Source organism: Marmota monax, unplaced genomic scaffold (genome assembly GCF_021218885.2).
Source record: "Marmota monax isolate L192 unplaced genomic scaffold, Marmota_monax_Labrador192_F-V1.1 WCK01_AAM20220418_F8-fsc00088, whole genome shotgun sequence".
In the NCBI taxonomy this organism is placed as follows: Eukaryota; Metazoa; Chordata; class Mammalia; order Rodentia; family Sciuridae; genus Marmota; species Marmota monax.
This window is the reverse complement of record NW_026694492.1, coordinates 6,216,393-6,233,168: the sequence shown is the minus strand read 5'-3', so window position 1 is coordinate 6,233,168 and position 16,776 is coordinate 6,216,393. Positions and strand designations below refer to the sequence as shown.

General features: G+C 39.0%; 1 protein-coding gene across 2 annotated transcripts in view; it reads left to right on the top strand.

The window, feature by feature from the left end:
* Positions 1-16,073, top strand: part of Fech (ferrochelatase) — a 33,352-nt gene extending 17,279 nt beyond the window's left edge. For both annotated transcript variants that reach the window (XM_046419454.2, XM_058571350.1), the window contains 7 exons: positions 402-536; positions 3,488-3,594; positions 6,930-7,028; positions 10,706-10,813; positions 11,085-11,249; positions 14,119-14,178; positions 14,647-16,073. In XM_046419454.2, the coding sequence (XP_046275410.1) occupies positions 402-536; positions 3,488-3,594; positions 6,930-7,028; positions 10,706-10,813; positions 11,085-11,249; positions 14,119-14,178; positions 14,647-14,781 (809 nt within the window). In that variant the 3' untranslated portion in view covers positions 14,782-16,073. The remainder of the gene's footprint in view (positions 1-401; positions 537-3,487; positions 3,595-6,929; positions 7,029-10,705; positions 10,814-11,084; positions 11,250-14,118; positions 14,179-14,646) is intronic.
* Positions 16,074-16,776: the final 703 nt, after the last annotated feature.

Sequence of the window (16,776 nt, the reverse complement as noted above, 5' to 3'; positions counted from 1 at the left end):
TGTGTGTTGGGGGGTGGGGGGAGCAGAGTGTCTCCTCCAGTGTCTAGTGTGCAAGAGTTGACACTTTAAGAACAAGAACAAGTGCTAGTTTTTCCTCCCTTTTCTTGAATCTCTCTTTTCTGAGCCAACAATTAGGAACAGAAGTATGAATTTTAAAAACCATCATACTAAGTAAAGGTGTATGGGTAGGCGGTTGATCTTAGAGAATAGTGACCGAAAGTCTGTGTACCAGCTGAAGAATAATTAAGATCCCAGGAATATTCTAAACTTGCCCACATTATCAGCATCATAGGACATTACATTCACTGTTCTTTGTTCTGGGCACTACATTGTGTTTGGTGACTCTAAAGAATCTATATAAAGATTAATACTTTCTCCTTTCCACTTGTGCTTCCTAATAGCTCCTCACAAATACTATATTGGATTCCGGTACGTCCATCCTTTAACAGAAGAAGCAATTGACGAGATGGAGAGAGATGGACTAGAAAGGGCCATTGCTTTCACACAGTATCCACAGTACAGCTGCTCTACCACTGGTAAGGGTGGCTTTTTAAAATTTATTTATTCTAATTTGTTATGTATAACAGCAGAATGCATTTCAGTTCATATTACACATATAGAGCACAGTTTTTCATGTCTCTGGTTGTACACAAAGAATAGTCACACCATTTGTGTCTTCATACATGTACTTCAGGTAATGATGACTGTCTCATTCCAAGGGGTGTTTTTTTGACAATGGGCAGGTGGATAAGACCCTGGCAAAGTTAACCAGGGAGTCTGAGTGCCGTAAAAAGGATAAATCACTTAGATTTGAATGGCAAATCCAGCCTGTCTCCTTTAAACATGAGAGTTCAGGTCAGTCCATTTGAAATCTCATGGTTCATCTGCTCCTTGAATTATTGGCTGGTCAACTGAGAATTACAAATGGTGGGTGGAAGGCGGTGGCTGTGTGTGTTCACTGCCTTAATACAGTTAGATAACGAATCAGTAATGAACCTTAAGCCACTCTCTAGGTTTACATCACATTCTTTTTTTTTTTTTTTTTCCAAATATGTTTTTGGCGGTACTGGGGATTGAACCTGGGGGCTCTACCCTTAGTCCTTTTTTATTTTGAGACAGGGTCTTGCTAAATGGCCCAAGCTGGCTTTGAACTTGTGGTCCTCATCCCTTAGCCTCCTGAGTAGCCCCTGTGCCTGGCACACATACAGCCTTGTATTTATGGCTACCCTGATATTAATTAGCAGAGGTGATTGTTGTTTCCCTTTTGAAAGCAGATGCCTATATAGCATGGACAGTAGTGGTATTTTTGTTGTTATTGTGCTGCATTCAGTGATGGTTGGTTGATAGTTAAACTGAAATCCAGTTCTGGATTCCCTTTGCAAACTTCCCTCAGTGTTCTTTATTTTAGAAAATGTTACTGCTTGCTGTTTCCATGTACTTAACTGGAGCTGGAGAACAAGTTGTTTGGCAATCTCTGTGTCATTGCTAATAGGTAAAACGCCTACTGTCACCTACAAATACACTTATTTTTACTCCCAAAATGCTCTTAGGCAGTAATGTTTATTATTTCTATAACTATAAGGAGAAACAAAGGCTGCTGGTGGGAGAAACAAAGGCTACTGGTAGAAGAAACATTCAGAGCTTGTTGAGTGCCTTAAATATTTATCCAGAGCCTCTGTCAGGCCCCCTCAAGCATTTGAATTGTTATTTCTTTTCACAATGTATTTCTCAACTTCAAATTTTTTTGGTAATATATTATTGGAAATGAGTCAGATCTTAGAATTTTTAAGCTCTACTTCTGTTTTGTTTTTAAAAATTTACCTTAATCTATAAATGTTTGCTCTCAAAAGTAGGTAGGTTTAGAAGATTGTTCTTTTATGACAAAGGGTTGACTTTTGGTTTTGTTTTCCAGCTGGCTTTTTTTGTGTGTGTGTGTTTGGAGCTTCAGAACATACTCAGTTTTTCTTGAGTGCATCTGTGTGTAAGGACAGGTACATCTTTACCTCTGAGGGTGAAAGCCTTTAAGATACACATTTATTCTTTGAGGCCCTAGAGTGTCATTTATCTATTTTGTCTTTTAGACATGAGCTGTCGTGGCAGAGCCAGTATAGTTTGGGTGTCTATCACAAGCACTTTTCTCAGTTGCTTTTACCCCTTCTGCTGGTTTATTGTTTCCGAGTAATCGGAATGCGCTAATATAGCAGCCCAAATTCCTTTTATTATATCCAATAATGATACCCAGGTATTTTGTGAAACTGAAAATGACATGGAATATTTTTTGAAAATATTGGTTTGCAATATGAATATTGGTTTGCAATATGAATATAGTAGTAACTACTTTTGATTTCTAGAGATTATTTTTGACCATTGAATGGACTCAATTGGGATTCTTTTGATTCACTGTTTTCTACTCACAAAATTGAACCTTTTTATTTTTGTGAAAGTTGAGCCTTATCCTAACCATACATTTGAGTTAAAATATGGCTCTGTTCTGATTAGCCTTTTAAATGGGAAACCTAACTGACTAATAGTTCCTATGATTAGAAAACCCACTGGCTTAGTGATGAGAAGCAAGCAAATATTTTGGAACTTGTCCTATTTTAAGATTGAGGAAGAGGCTCCACTTAGGATTGGCTTCATGGGTTGGAGTTTGGCCACAATGCCCAGTTCCCTGGGCCAAGAAAAAGTTGCTTTGGTTGGCACCATCTGCCCTCCTGTAGGTTTCAATTTTTCATCTCCCACTTAGAAATACAAATTTTGTTAGATTGCCTGTAGGGACTTGGTATCCATTTAACTTATTCTAGGGATAATGATGTTGTAGCAGCACATACAAAGAGAAAGTCCTGATAGAAAGTGTGGCTCACCTTATTATGATACCACGAAGATGTGTGGTGATAACACTGTCATTGTAACATAGAAAGTATTTATCTCATAATATTAAATAAAAATGCACAAATACTCAAGAGAAATATATATATACACACACACACACACATACTAGTATTATAACTTTGTAAAACAAAGCAGCTATAAAGAAAATACCTGAAAACAATTGTGTTAGAACAGAACAATGACTGCATTAGCATGCTGGGATAATGGCTGGTTTCTTTGTTCCTTTCTTCCTCACCCATACATTTTCTGTAACGGGACTGATTACCCTCATAATGGGAAAAAATTCTAACCTGCTTTCAATGGTAAGACTTGGTCCTGATAAGTAACAACTGCTTATATTTCATAAATCTCCAACCATCACGTTTCTCACTAGAAATGGCCTCAATAATCTTTGAGAGTCTGTTGAAATTGATTGCTTTCTTGTGACCTTCATTTGCAGGGTAGTTAAATCTATATGCATTTTAGAGTATTGAAAAGATTGTAATTAGACTGGGATTCTGTATAGAAGCAGTTACCTACTTTGAACTTTTAATTACTGCCTTTCCTAGTCTTTTTAAATTTTCACAATAATCAAAGTATGTCTACTATATTTCAGGGAGCAGCTTAAATGCCATATACAGGTACTATAATGAGATGGGAAAGAAGCCCACGATGAAGTGGAGCACTATCGACAGGTGGCCTACACATCCCCTCCTCATCCAGGTAAGCCAGGACTGCCAGCAGTCCCCATCACCAGCCTCTGGAGTGATCAGGTTCTTGTCCCTTCTTGGTTTGTGGTGTCCTTCTGAGCCTCTTGTTCTCTTGCTTAAATTACATGCCGGGGGTTTAAAAGAAAGTATTAGATTCCTGATTTATTATGAAAAGAGAAAATAAATTTAAAGATTAAAATAGTTCTACTCTTTTCTTTCTTCACATTAATGCTCTTAGTCTCAAATCATAACAAAATAACATTTTGAGTTTTGTGTTTCCCAATGACCAGAAGAATATTTAAGATTGTACATGTTTCGGCTAATTTACATTCATAGATTGAATTACTGACAATAACTGAAACCCTTTATTTTCTAAATATTTTAAAATATCAAATTTAAAAAATTTAATATGCCTACATGTTCTGAGACATGAAAATAAAAATGTTTCAATGGAAAAAAGTTTCATTGATTTAAGAAGTTTCAGCTTTCTCCTGTACAACTTATATGTATAATACGTATATTAATGGGTACTTGATTTTAGGAAAATCATTTTAAACTACAATTCTAAAACAAATAGCTTTGAGTTGGTATTTTATTCTTTTATGTCCTTCAAATATGGGAAGGCAGTTGGTAAAATATTGCCCTGATTCATACAAATAAGTGGGGTTTTTTTTTGTTGTTGTTTTTTGTCAGTAGTTCTAGATTGTCCAGTTTATTTTCCATTCTTTGAACATTCTCTGACCTCTGGCAAAATACCCCGTGAATTAAAATCTACAACCACTAGATGGTGCTAGACATCATTAAAATCAGACCCTCTCTCCAGAGCAGACCCGGCCCCTTAGGCTGGTAAAGGGTTAATTCAGGGGGTGAACTCCAGTTTTAAGTAAAAGGTGAATAGAAGGAGCCCCCATGGGGATGGGTGTCACCGAGGGCTCTGTGTTCCCTGGCAGGACCCAGCACTGCCCGGAGCCCCACATCCCTGACTGCAGCCCTTGGAGGCTGTGGCTGGAGGGAGGGGTGTTTCAGGTCAGCTTCGACATGTGGTGCAGAGTACCGAGGGATCTGCACAGCATCTGCCCGCGCTGATCGAGGGAGTAATTAGATTTGCATTAAAATTCAGCCCTTTGAAAAGGGGGGAAGCAGAAAGATGGAAAGGTCTCTTAACTGAGGAAGTCTCTGTTCATAAAATAAAAGGGAATTTTAGAGGCATTTATCTGCCCTCCTGGATGGTGTGATTGAAAGCTCTGAGGGCCGCGGTGCCTCTTTCATTCTGCAGAGGGCTGTGCGCAGAAGATCCCGCAGATGGGCTGTAGGTGATTTAAGCTGCACGTTACGTGCCCATGACGCCTTGGTGTTGAAGATGGTTTGGAGACTGCGATGAGCCATGATGTATAATGTTCGTGTTTGCAGTTTTGCAAGCTGAGCAAGGGAAAGAAACACTGAGCTCTGGATGAGTTAGGAATTTTTTTTTGGAAATGAAAACAAAACTAAAACCCTTAATTAAACTAAAACTAAAAATATAGTTTAAAGAAACTAAAACATTTCTACTTGTTACAGGTAATAATTACTCAAAATAGTCATTTTACTACTATGATCTCTGATATTGCTATTTATCTCACTGTTGGAGTAATTGGAGTCAAATTATGTCCCAAGCTACTTAAACTTCACAGTGGCCTCCTTATCTAGGTTGTTGCCCCCAAATAACCCTTTCTAAACATCCTTAGTTTCCAAACTCTGCAAAGACCACCGGAAAGTATAGTTTTTATTTATATCAAATATTACCACATTTAATCTATTGTTAAATCATAAATTCTGAAGAGGGAAACTTAACTTTAGGTGTCTTCTTAGGTAATACGGTATTTATTTATCAAATTTGAGAGTTCTAGAATGATTGATAGTACCTCAATATTCATTAGGGAATAGTTTGCACCTTTTACAGTATTGACTGACCACTCATATAGCAAAATACTTACAAAGGCAGATTTGTATGGCTGGGAAGTGACCCTTTATCAATTAAAAAAATCTTTTTATTTGGAAATAATCTCAAGGATTTATAAAAAATGATAAGCATAAGAAGAGTATAACCAGGCTGTGGTATACACCTATTAGCCCAGCTGCTCTGGAGACTGAGGCAGGAGGATCACTTGAGCCCAGGGGTAGGTGGCCAGCCTGGGCAATAGAGAACCCTGTCTCAAAAAAAAAAAAAAAAAAAAAAAAAGGGAAAGGGAATTTTCTTCTACTCTTTGCCTACATTCATGTATTGTTAACATTTATCCTACTTGCTTTATTATTTGCATGCTCTGTGTGTATGACTATGTATGTTTGTGCATATATGTGTATTTTTTCAGAACATTTTGAGAGTGTTACTACCTTCTACACCTAAACATTCTAAGACCAGGACTATTCTCATACATAACTGCAACACAGCATTCAACATCAGGGAATTTAAACATTGATACTCAATTTTATCTCATTTCTGTTCATATTCCAATTTTGTCAATTGACCTGTTACTGTCCTTTGTAGCACTTTCTTTATAAGTGAAATGATAAAGAATGATTCAAGTGTGAGATGAAAGAAAGCCTCTTATGATCTGGCATTTCAGCACCTATCCATGTGAATTGGGAAATGCCAGCTAGATGGAGGGAGTGAACTGGTCTGGTGGACAGAGGTTTGTAGGCGGGACCTGTGTTCTAGCCCCAGTTCCCAGATGTGGCTGGACGGCCTCACGTCCACAGCATCTTTTTCCCTGCTCTGTTCATCTAATGGGGGTTGTGCCACCTGTCATCTGTTGTTAGGGAGGGTGTGAGAAAGGTTGAGATTGCCTCCATGAGGATCCTGGACTCAGGAGGAAGATGTCATAAAAATAGAAGAGTATTTTCTTATTTCTCTCCTATTTCTAGCTAATGTATTTTCATGCAATATGCCTGAAAGCCAAAGTAAGGAAGATTAAGAAAGACCCTGTAAGCTGTTTTCCTGCTAACAGAGCAGATGAGAGGCCTTAAAACAGCTTCTCTTTCCCATCTGTGTTTCTTTTCCATCTGGAAGTGTGCCCTGCTCTTCCCGAGGGGAGGCAGATCCACAGCATTCATTTGCAGGGAGCCATTAGTGAGCTTCAGAAGTTTCCCATCAAATTCCCCAGGCCCCTCAAACCGTTATGATCCATTTTGATGATGGACCAAAGCAAAGAGACTGTACTGTTTGCATTTAAAAAAAAAAAAAAAAACTGTTCTGATTTTTTTAGAGTTGCTCTGAGACTTTTGGTATAACTCTTATTTTTGAAATATTTTCTTGCTTTCCACTTCTTTGTTCCTATTTCCCTGTTTCCTCCTTTCTTGGGATTCCCACAGTGCTTTGCAGACCACATTCTGAAAGAACTGGACCATTTCCCACCTGAGAAGAGGAATGAGGTGGTCATTCTGTTTTCTGCTCACTCACTGCCAATGTCTGTAAGTAAGAGCATTTTGTTGGGTGACCTAGTGGTTGGAGACTGGGTTGTTTTGTCTTCTAGATATGTAAAATGAATGTAGCTCCAATAGGTTCTAATCCCTTATGGAAGAATGACTTCTAAAATTCTAGACTTAACTTGGTACAGATTTTGTTTGACTCAGTATTTGCAACCTCATAACAATACAAATTAAAATATTGTAAATATTTTCTTAGTGCTCTTAAAATGATAATTGGAAGAGTTATTTAGAAGAATTTCTAGGAAGTGGAAATTTTTTTTTTTTTTTGCCTGCTCCATTGAGGCTGGTATTTAAGTGTGTTCAGTTATATAGCCAGCCACCATTCAGACCAGGTCCCCCAGTTCTATTCTTCTGTTCTCAAGAGTTGGGACAGGCCATTTGAATTCCAGGAAGAAAGTATAGTTTCTGATTTGTGAAGACTAAGGACCATATTTTGGCAAGTGAATACATAGCACAGCAGATTGTGATCTGGTTGCTCCTTAGTTCATCATATTACACTGAGTTGTTTATGAAAGTACCACAAACTGGGCCATGAGAGTAAAATATTTAGAAAAGAGATCCAGTTAGTGTGCCATATAATTTAAATATATTGTGATGTTTGTTTTTGGTACTGGGGGTCGAACCCAGGGGCTCTTAACCACTAAGCCACTTCCCCAGCCCTTTTTTGTATTTTATTTAGAGATAAGATCTCACTGAGTTGCTTAGTGCCTTGCTTTTGCTGAGGCTGGCTTTGAACTTGAGATTCTCCTGCCTCAGCCTCCTGAGCCACTGGGATTATAGGTGTGCGTCACTGCGCCCAGCACTATGTAATTTATAGAAGGGCTTGGAATAAGTAATTAGTTTCATCAGCTCAAAACTTGTATTGGGTCCTAAAAACATTGCTTTTCAATGCTGGGTGCGGTGGTGCATGTCTGTAATAGCGACTACTAGGGAGGCTGAGGTGAAGGATTGCAAGTTCCAGGCCAGCCTGGGCAACTTAAGAGAAACTCTATCTTAAAATAAAAAATAAAAAAGATCTGAGTGAAGTGGTGAAGTGCCACTGAGGTCAGTCCCCAGTACTGGAAAACAAAACAAAGTAATAACAGCAAAAAATATTGCTTTCCAAGCCAGAGGGATGAGAATTATATTTTCTTAAGTGTGATTAAAGTTTGAATTTGATGGTTAATGGAGCCAGCCTCAGCATGGGGGTCACTCTTCTTGCTGCTCCATACCGCCACTTGGTGGTCATCAGAGCCAAGCCCTGTGCAGCGTGTCCTCTCCTATACCTCAACTAGGCTGTCGCTGCTTGGGCAGTAGGTGGCTCTGGAGATAAATTTCTCCCTTCTTGCCTATTTCATTTTAATAGGTTTATATTCTCTTTGCTGGTGTTATGCAGATCCTCTTTTTTTAAAAAAAAATTTAAAAAAAAATTTTTTTTAGTTGTAGTTGGACACAATATCTTTATTTTATTTATTTATTTATTTAGTGAGAGAGAGAGAATTTTTAAAAAATATTTTTTAGTTCTTGGCAGACACAACATCTTTGTTTGTATGTGGTGCTGAGGATTGAACCCTGGCTGCACGCATGCCAGGCGAGCGCGCTACTGCTTGAGCCCCAACCCCAGCCCGATATTTATTCATTTTTATGTGGTGCTGAGGATCGAACCCAGGGCCTCACAGATGCTAGGCAAGCGCTCTACCACTGAGCCCCAGCCCCATGCAGATCCTCTTCACATATCCGTCCTGTGTGTGATGAAACCTGAAGTGCCAGAGGGCAGCTCCTGAACGGGGCCAGGAGAACATTTTGCACTGGAACATTCCCTGTGCCTCCTTGTGGTCTCTCACCTTCAGTCTCCCTTCCCTTGCCTTCCTGCAGGGACTGGACACGGTACTGTGCTTCTGGGTTCCTGTTAGGGACTGAGGGATGCCATGAAGTCACCAAGGCTAGGGAAGGTGGCGGGACTGTCAAGAAAGAACACTGACCTAGGAAGCCCTCTTTTCACCTACACTCATAACTAATAACTTTTTTACTTTGAAATAATTTTTAAACTTACCAAAGAGTGGCCTGAAGAGTACAAAGAAGTCCCATATGCCCTTCACCCAGCTTCCCCTAATGCTAAATTTTACATAAAATAGTACAGTATCAAACTGAGAAATGAGCGTTGGTGCTATTCTGTTGACTAAACTGCAGACTTTATTTGGATTTTACTCATTTTCCCTCCAGTGTCCTTTTTCTGTTCCTGGGTCCTACGCTGTGTTTGGCAGTCTTTTCTCGCCAGTATCCTCCAATCTATGACAGTTTTTCATACTTTTCTTTTATTGCCCTGCTAGGTTGAAGAGCTATTTCCCAAATTCCGTTGCTTTTGGTGTGTCCCTCCATTTGGGGTTTATCTGGTACTTTCCCATGATTGGATTGTGACTGTGTGGTATTAGCAGGTGCACTCTTCTCAGTGAATCATGTAGGGCTCTGTGACATTGGTGTGTTTTATTCCTGGTGACATGGTCTTTGGTTATTTGGTTAAGGTGGTATCTGCTATATTTGTCCCTGGAAAAGTTACTGTTTTTCTCTTTGTAATTAAAAATACCTTGGAGGAGATGCTTTGAGACTATGCAAAATTTTGTTATTCCTCAGATTTTTGCCACTGATTTTAGCATTGGGGTGTAGCAATCATTAATACACTGTCCTAATGGCCACTTTATATTTCCTTCATTTCTTTTATATTTTGCTTCTAATGGCTTTTTAACCAATGGTAATATCATAAAATATAGTTTGTCAGTATTTCATGTCAATAATACGGTATTTATTGAGCCCCAATTATAATCTAGGTACTGTTCTCTCATAGGATATGAGAAGGAAGAAAACAGTCAAAAATCTTTGTCTCTGGAGAGTAGCAGTAAAAGATACTAAACATAATACGTAAGAAAATAGCAAGGTAGATTAGAAGGTAAGAGATGTCAGAGAAGAAAATAAAGCAGGGTGAGGAGGTAGGGAATCAGTACTCAGGAAAATATTAAAACAGTTAAAATATCTGCACCAGACATTTTCAAATGTAGTAGCAGGCTGTCCTGACAGAACGTGTTTCAGACATTTGCTGCACACGGAGCATTTGTCTACTGTCCATTGTTGTGGGGAGAGAGGAGAGAGAAGGAAGCAGAAGACACAGGTCATGTTCCCCAGGAGCCTGGAGTCTGAACCACACGCTTCCTCCTTCCTCCTCTTGTTCCCTTGGAGTTTATCGTAAACTCAGCAGCTGCTTATTCGTCCATACAGCATGCATTCAGTTCCTGCTTTAAAATCATCCACTCACGTCACTACATAGGTACAGGTTTCTATCCCATGTTGGCTCTTCCTGCCCAACTTCTTTGTGTTATTTTTCCTATCAGAGGTGGGGGTGGGGGGGACAATCCTCCATAGTTAGACTTTGTCAATCTCCTACAATCAACATTGTAGAATTGTTAAATCTTCTTAGGGACCTTAGAGGTGATTGAGTATAGTTGTTCTCTTTGGCCAGTGAAGAAATGGAACCAAGGAAGTGCCATGATTGCTCAGATGATATTGTCTTTAATGCCGGAGACAGGGAAGACTCTGGTCTGGGACTCACACCATGTTACCGCATAGTCGGAAGCTCTTGGATCTTTTCATGATGTTGGCAACTGAACACCCTTGTGTCTCTGATGCAGGTGGTCAACAGAGGGGACCCCTATCCTCAGGAGGTAGGCGCCACTGTCCACAAAGTCATGGAGAGGCTGGGTTACTCCAACCCCTACCGCCTGGTTTGGCAGTCCAAGGTAGGTGGCTTTCACACATTTGCAGTCCGCCCTCAAGATCATCTGGTTCAGGACTTAGCTATAAAATGATTCAGTTCGGCTCGTCCACATAGATAGACTGCTCTATGACCTGCTTGCTCATCCTGAGCAGAAAGAATTCACTGAGTGAGTAAGATAAAAGATAAAAGGAAATCAAAGGATTAGTTGAGTTCTATTGGCTTAATATTTTATTTTTAATTGTAACGGCAGACTGTTATTTACTTATTTATGTGCTCATCCTCCTTTCTCATAGGTTGGTCCAGTGCCCTGGTTGGGTCCTCAAACAGATGAGTCTATCAAAGGACTTTGTGAGAGGGGGAGAAAGAATATCCTTTTGGTCCCAGTAGCATTTACCAGTGATCACATCGAAACGCTGTATGAATTGGATATCGAGTACTCTCAAGTTTTAGCCAAGGAGGTGAGCACTCCCATCTGGCTTATTAAGCCCATTGTGATCTGTTTTAAAAGGAAAGTTTCTCTACAGCCATCTGTCATTCAAAAATATTGTTTGCTGTATGTGATTGCAAATACTCCAGCCTCATTGTTTTAAATAATGCTTCATCTGTGTGATAGATACTCGGAGTTACTTCTGGTGTTACTTTTGTGCCTTTTTAAACCAGGTCGCCCAGGGATCATTTTGTTTAGTTAAGATGATTGTAGTATGTGAAAATAATAACAGCTGCATTCCTTTAAGAAAAGTGAATTATAAACATTACCTATTCTGATAGAAAATTTTTCCCTGCTCCATAATTCCTTTTCTTTACCAATATGGTTGTATCATTTACTTAGGCTATTCTACTGTTTCTGTTTGGATTTCAGGGCATATAGGGCTTGTTGTCATTTCAGAGAAGAGCACGGAATGAACAAGAAGCAGAGTGTGTTGTGATTTCCTTGACCTCTTTTATGCACTCACTTAATTAGCTGTTTGCTACCATGTTGTGATCAATCTGATTATTGAAATAATACCACCTTGGTATCTCATAAGATGGATGTTCAGGATGGAGAAAAACTATTGCTTACCTATCTCATGGCTTCTGAGGGATGGCCTGAAAATTGTGTCCAATTTACAGTTGTTTCTGTGAGATTGTGGAAGCCTGGGGACTCAGAAAGCCCCTTCTCCCTCTCATCTTTGGCCAGAATTCCTGGTCATCCCCATTGACAGAGGCCTGGCCATGCAGAGCACTGTAAACCCTCGGAACTGGGTGGCAGGTGCTGGGCATGGTGGAGAGTGGATGGGGGCAGAACATTAGCCAATCCCCAGCCTCATTATTTGTGTATACATTGCTGGTCTCAACATCCAGGAAGGTAAGAAGGTTCTAAACTTGCTCATCCACAATTAAGAAGAATTTGCAGGCAGGCAGATTGTAAGTGACCAAGGTGAGGCATTGACATTGCTTATGCATTTCGTTTGATGATTCTTCTGTATCCCATGATCACGTGGGCCAATTGTGCACTTGATAAAAAGACTTCAGTGAAAATATGGTTCATACCAGTGTGTTTGGAAAGCAAGTTTTTGTCTGTACTGAATGACAGTCTCATCCATTCATATTACTTAATAACCAAAGCAATTATTAGTAGCTAATAAATTAGTCCCTACATTGATTAAAGAAAACCAACTAAACTATAGTTTATTTCATTATTTTTATGGCAGAATACAGTATGTTTAAAATAACTAACTTCAAAAAGTTTTAAAAATTCCCCCTAAATAGAAATTACTTTATTGCTTTTTGATAATAAAAAGAATGAAGATCTTAGCAGAGAGTTGTATGGCATAGAGAATAGAATGCACTCATAATCTTACTCCAAGAGAGAACATCTATTCATATTTTGATAAAGATACGTCCCTTTTTCTCCTAATAGGTAAATATGTATTTTAATAAAACTAGGTTTCTTGTTTCTGCTTGTTTAATAGAAATGCTATTTATTCATACTGTTTTATAATCTTTTTTCTTTAAAAATGTATATTATGAACTCATTAGTAAATATAATTAGATCTCTAATTATTTTTATAGAGATTAATATCCATTTTATAGAGATTAATATATATTTAAGGCATTTTTAATTTTTATTCACATACACTACTGTAGAATAAATGTTTTCATTTTTTCAGTTATTTTCTTTGGATAAGTTCCTAGAAAGGATGGCAGTGCTGACATTCCTCTCAGTTTTCCTGAAGATGTGCCTGACTGTCCTTCAGCAGTGAGGGAGGCTGTCCTCCGCCAGCACTGGTCATTCTGCTGCGACTGACTTTGGCATGAGGTTTTAGGATCAGCCTCTTCAGCGGAGAGCGAGGTTTTTGCCTGGAATCTTACTGAATTCTTGTGCCCATCTTCAGATGTTAATGCCAGTCTAACACTGAAGTGACCCATGAGCTCATCAGCAGGAAAAGGGAAAGAAAAGAGCATGACTACCTCCAGCGCATCACTGTTAGACAGTTCTCAGTTATTTGGGGGATAGTTAAACACTGGATGTTTTTGGACAGGGAAAAGAAAGGTGATACTAAAATAATACTCAGGTTAATTTTTTTTTTCTGTAGGAATATGTTTAGAATCTAAACCATATGGATCCAATCTAGACCCAATATATATCTTTTTAAAATATATATATATATATTATTTAGTCGTAGTTGGACAAATACCTTTATTTTATTTATTTATTTTTATGTGGTGCTGAGGATCAAACCCAGAGCCTCTCATGTGCTAGATGAGCACTCTACCGCTAAGCTGCAACCCTAACCCCCCCAATATATACTTTAGAGTTCATAAATTAATTTCCTTCATTTTGGCACTTGAAATGGAAGCAAGTAGGAAATTTTACTTAATTAAAACAACATTCTGGGGCTGGGATACAGCTCAGTTGGTAGAGTGCTTGCTTTGCATGCACAAGGCCCTGGGTTCAAACCCCAGCACCAAAAAACAAAACAAACAACATTCTATTTAGGTAGAGACAGTAAGAGTATGCATTAGAAAAGTGGAATCAAAGAAATGGTTAGCAGATTTAAATTACTTGAGAATTCCATCAAGGAGTATCTCAAACATGGTTTGGAAGCAAACCACCTTTGGGAAGGAAATGGGGTAGGGGAAAACATAGAAATTGAAGAGTAATTTATGATAAGAATCAATCTATGTGCCCTCTCCCTCTGTGTCACTTAACACTGGAAGTCAGGCTGTGAATTGTGTGTGCATGCGTTTGTTTATTTTTTTTGTTAGCAGTCAGTTTCTTAAAAACAAAAAAAAATGAAAATAAAACATGTCTGTGTTTTTCCTCCCCTTTCTCATTTGATTCAGTGTGGAGCTGAAAACATCAGAAGAGCGGAGTCTCTTAATGGAAATCCATTGTTCTCTAAGGTATCTGCAGTGTTACAACCATTTTAGTAGAACATTCCGGGGAGTAATCCTCTGAGAAACTCTTGCAGAATATTGGTTTTCTCACATATTAGAACATTTGGAGTTCCAATTAATTACAAAAATAAGATCGAATCCCTCATTCACTCCCTCCTTTCTCCTTTCGGTAGCCCCCATTTTCTTATGTCTGCCCACCATAACTATGTCTAATTTAAAATTTGCTTTTCAGAGGAAAGGTAGAGTGGGTGGGGTAAGAGGATTCATTTTCTAAAATCTTGATTTTAACTTTCCTTAAACTGAGGAAGCTCAGTAAAGGACAGTGTTACAGAATTCAGTTCAAGGGCTGCACAACTCCAATTAAAAGAAGCCCAGATAACCAGAGCAGTCATGCAGACAGACAGGGAGGTGGGCGTCCCGGGGCCAGGGGACTCTTCACTCCTGATGGCTCTGTGCTCCTTGTGTGTCTTGCAGGCCCTGGCCGATTTGGTGCTCTCTCACATCCAGTCCAACAAGCTGTGCTCCAAGCAGCTGACTCTGAGTTGTCCACTCTGTGTAAATCCTGTCTGCAGGGAGACTAAGTCCTTCTTCACCAACCAGCAGCTGTGACCCTGCTAGAGGAGCCCGTGGGATTAGGCAGATGGCCAACATCCAGACACCACTGTGTGGAGGGGATGCTGTTCAGAGATTGGAAAGAAGCCATTTTAGTGGATACACAGCCTTTGGGCACAGACTGTGTGATTTGCTGAGGAATGGACTCTGAAATCCTTACTGAAGGACTTGTATTTTCATAAACCTGTATCAGTAGCATTTGTACTCCCTCTTTCTGGGTAAACTTACTAGTTTGTAACATCCCCTATGACATTAAAAAATGAGTTTAAAAATTTATCTGATGCGATACATACCAATTTAAAATATGTGAGATCGGTTTATAGCCTTGTGCATACAGGTTTTTAAATGCATATAGTTGAGTTTATGCAGTATCATTTGAAAAAGCAATATTAGCTAAACCTTCCCTAAACCCATAGGTTATGCAACGTCTCTGAGATGGTTGGGTTTCCTTCCATGGTTGCCATTGCTAGTGAGGCCACCATTTTTTGGTCATGTAGGTGTCTGCATGAGAATCTCTCTCCACCCTGAAACTGAATCAAATGCAAATTTCAGAAGTGTTCTGAGATTCCCTAAGCACATAAGGCTAATAAATGTGTAGAAATCAGTGTTTGGCATATCTGCCTTGGTTTGAATCCATGGTGCCTTAGGGAAGGGGACTCCCGCTGCTTCCTGTCTCTGAGGACATTGCTGCCAGGAAACACTGCTGATGGGCTCCCTCTTGAAATCTCCCTGGAGCCTTTCCAGCTGGTATCTTCTTGATCTTGGTTGAATGTCTCCTTTCTGCACATTTAAGAATTATTTTATCAAGTTGACTACATTCTGTAACCTTGGATTCTTTCTTCATTGATAATTTTATCATAGAAATATATAGCCATAGAACAATTGAAAAATACAGAAAGGAGAAATAACCCCTCGAATGCAACTACTATTATCATCTTATTGTATTTTATGCTAGTCTTTTCCTGTGGATATTTTCAATGCCATTGTCACCTTGAAGTGGTGAGTGAAAAGTTATTCTAAAAATGTAGAAATAATATTGGATCAGAATCTGATCTTCTATAGTTGGATTTATATGTCTTAAAAACTCTGATGGATCTATGAAGCATTTGTACTGATCACTTTTTCTTCCTCCAAGCCCCCAAACTTTGTTCTTCAAAAGAGCACTTCTTTGATTATTTTTAAAAAGCCAGTTCATAAAATGGAAGTGATTAGGGGATTCATAGATCTTCTATATTCAGGATTTGCTGTTAATAAATATTATGACATCATTAAAGTTTTAACCAGTTTGATCCATGCTGTCTGTTAAAATTGATCAAAATGATTAAATATGAGGAATTTACTTTGTAATACAGAGAAAGATATACACCAACTGCTCAAATCGTTTTCCTATACTGATAATGGCCCTCAAATTTGAGTAACATCTAACACTTTCATTTCCAAATTGTCTTTTTTATTCGCTGGAGGTTTTTAGGGAAAGATAGAAGGCATAGATATTGAGAATTTCCTGATATCCTTTTCTGTCACCTTTTTAGGGATTAGGTTCAAAGCAGACTGTGAGTGACTGTCCTACGGTGGAGTGAATTCTCTGGGTAGTAATGCTGCCTGGTGTTGGAAGGCAGCTTCCCTCATAGCCTTTCTCCCTCCTTCAGGATACTGGCTGATGATCTGTGTCACTCCTTCAACTGCTTTAAAGTTGAAAATATATTACTATGGAGATGTAGAAAGTTTTGACACAGGGGACCCCATGCTAGGGCATCTGAAGCCCCTCATTTGCTAAGGAAACTGCAGATCTGATTATCAGATCAGCACTGACTGTGCTGTTTGGAATAATATTCTTAGTACTGAGCTGGAAGCAGGTCGGCCTGTATAGTGAGAGGCCAGGTGGTTTGGGATCACCGCCCATGGCATTTGTTGCTTTAATTGTTATCTTTGACTCTTAACCATGAATGCATAAGAGCCATACATGGATGTAGAATTTGGTAGGACAAAATC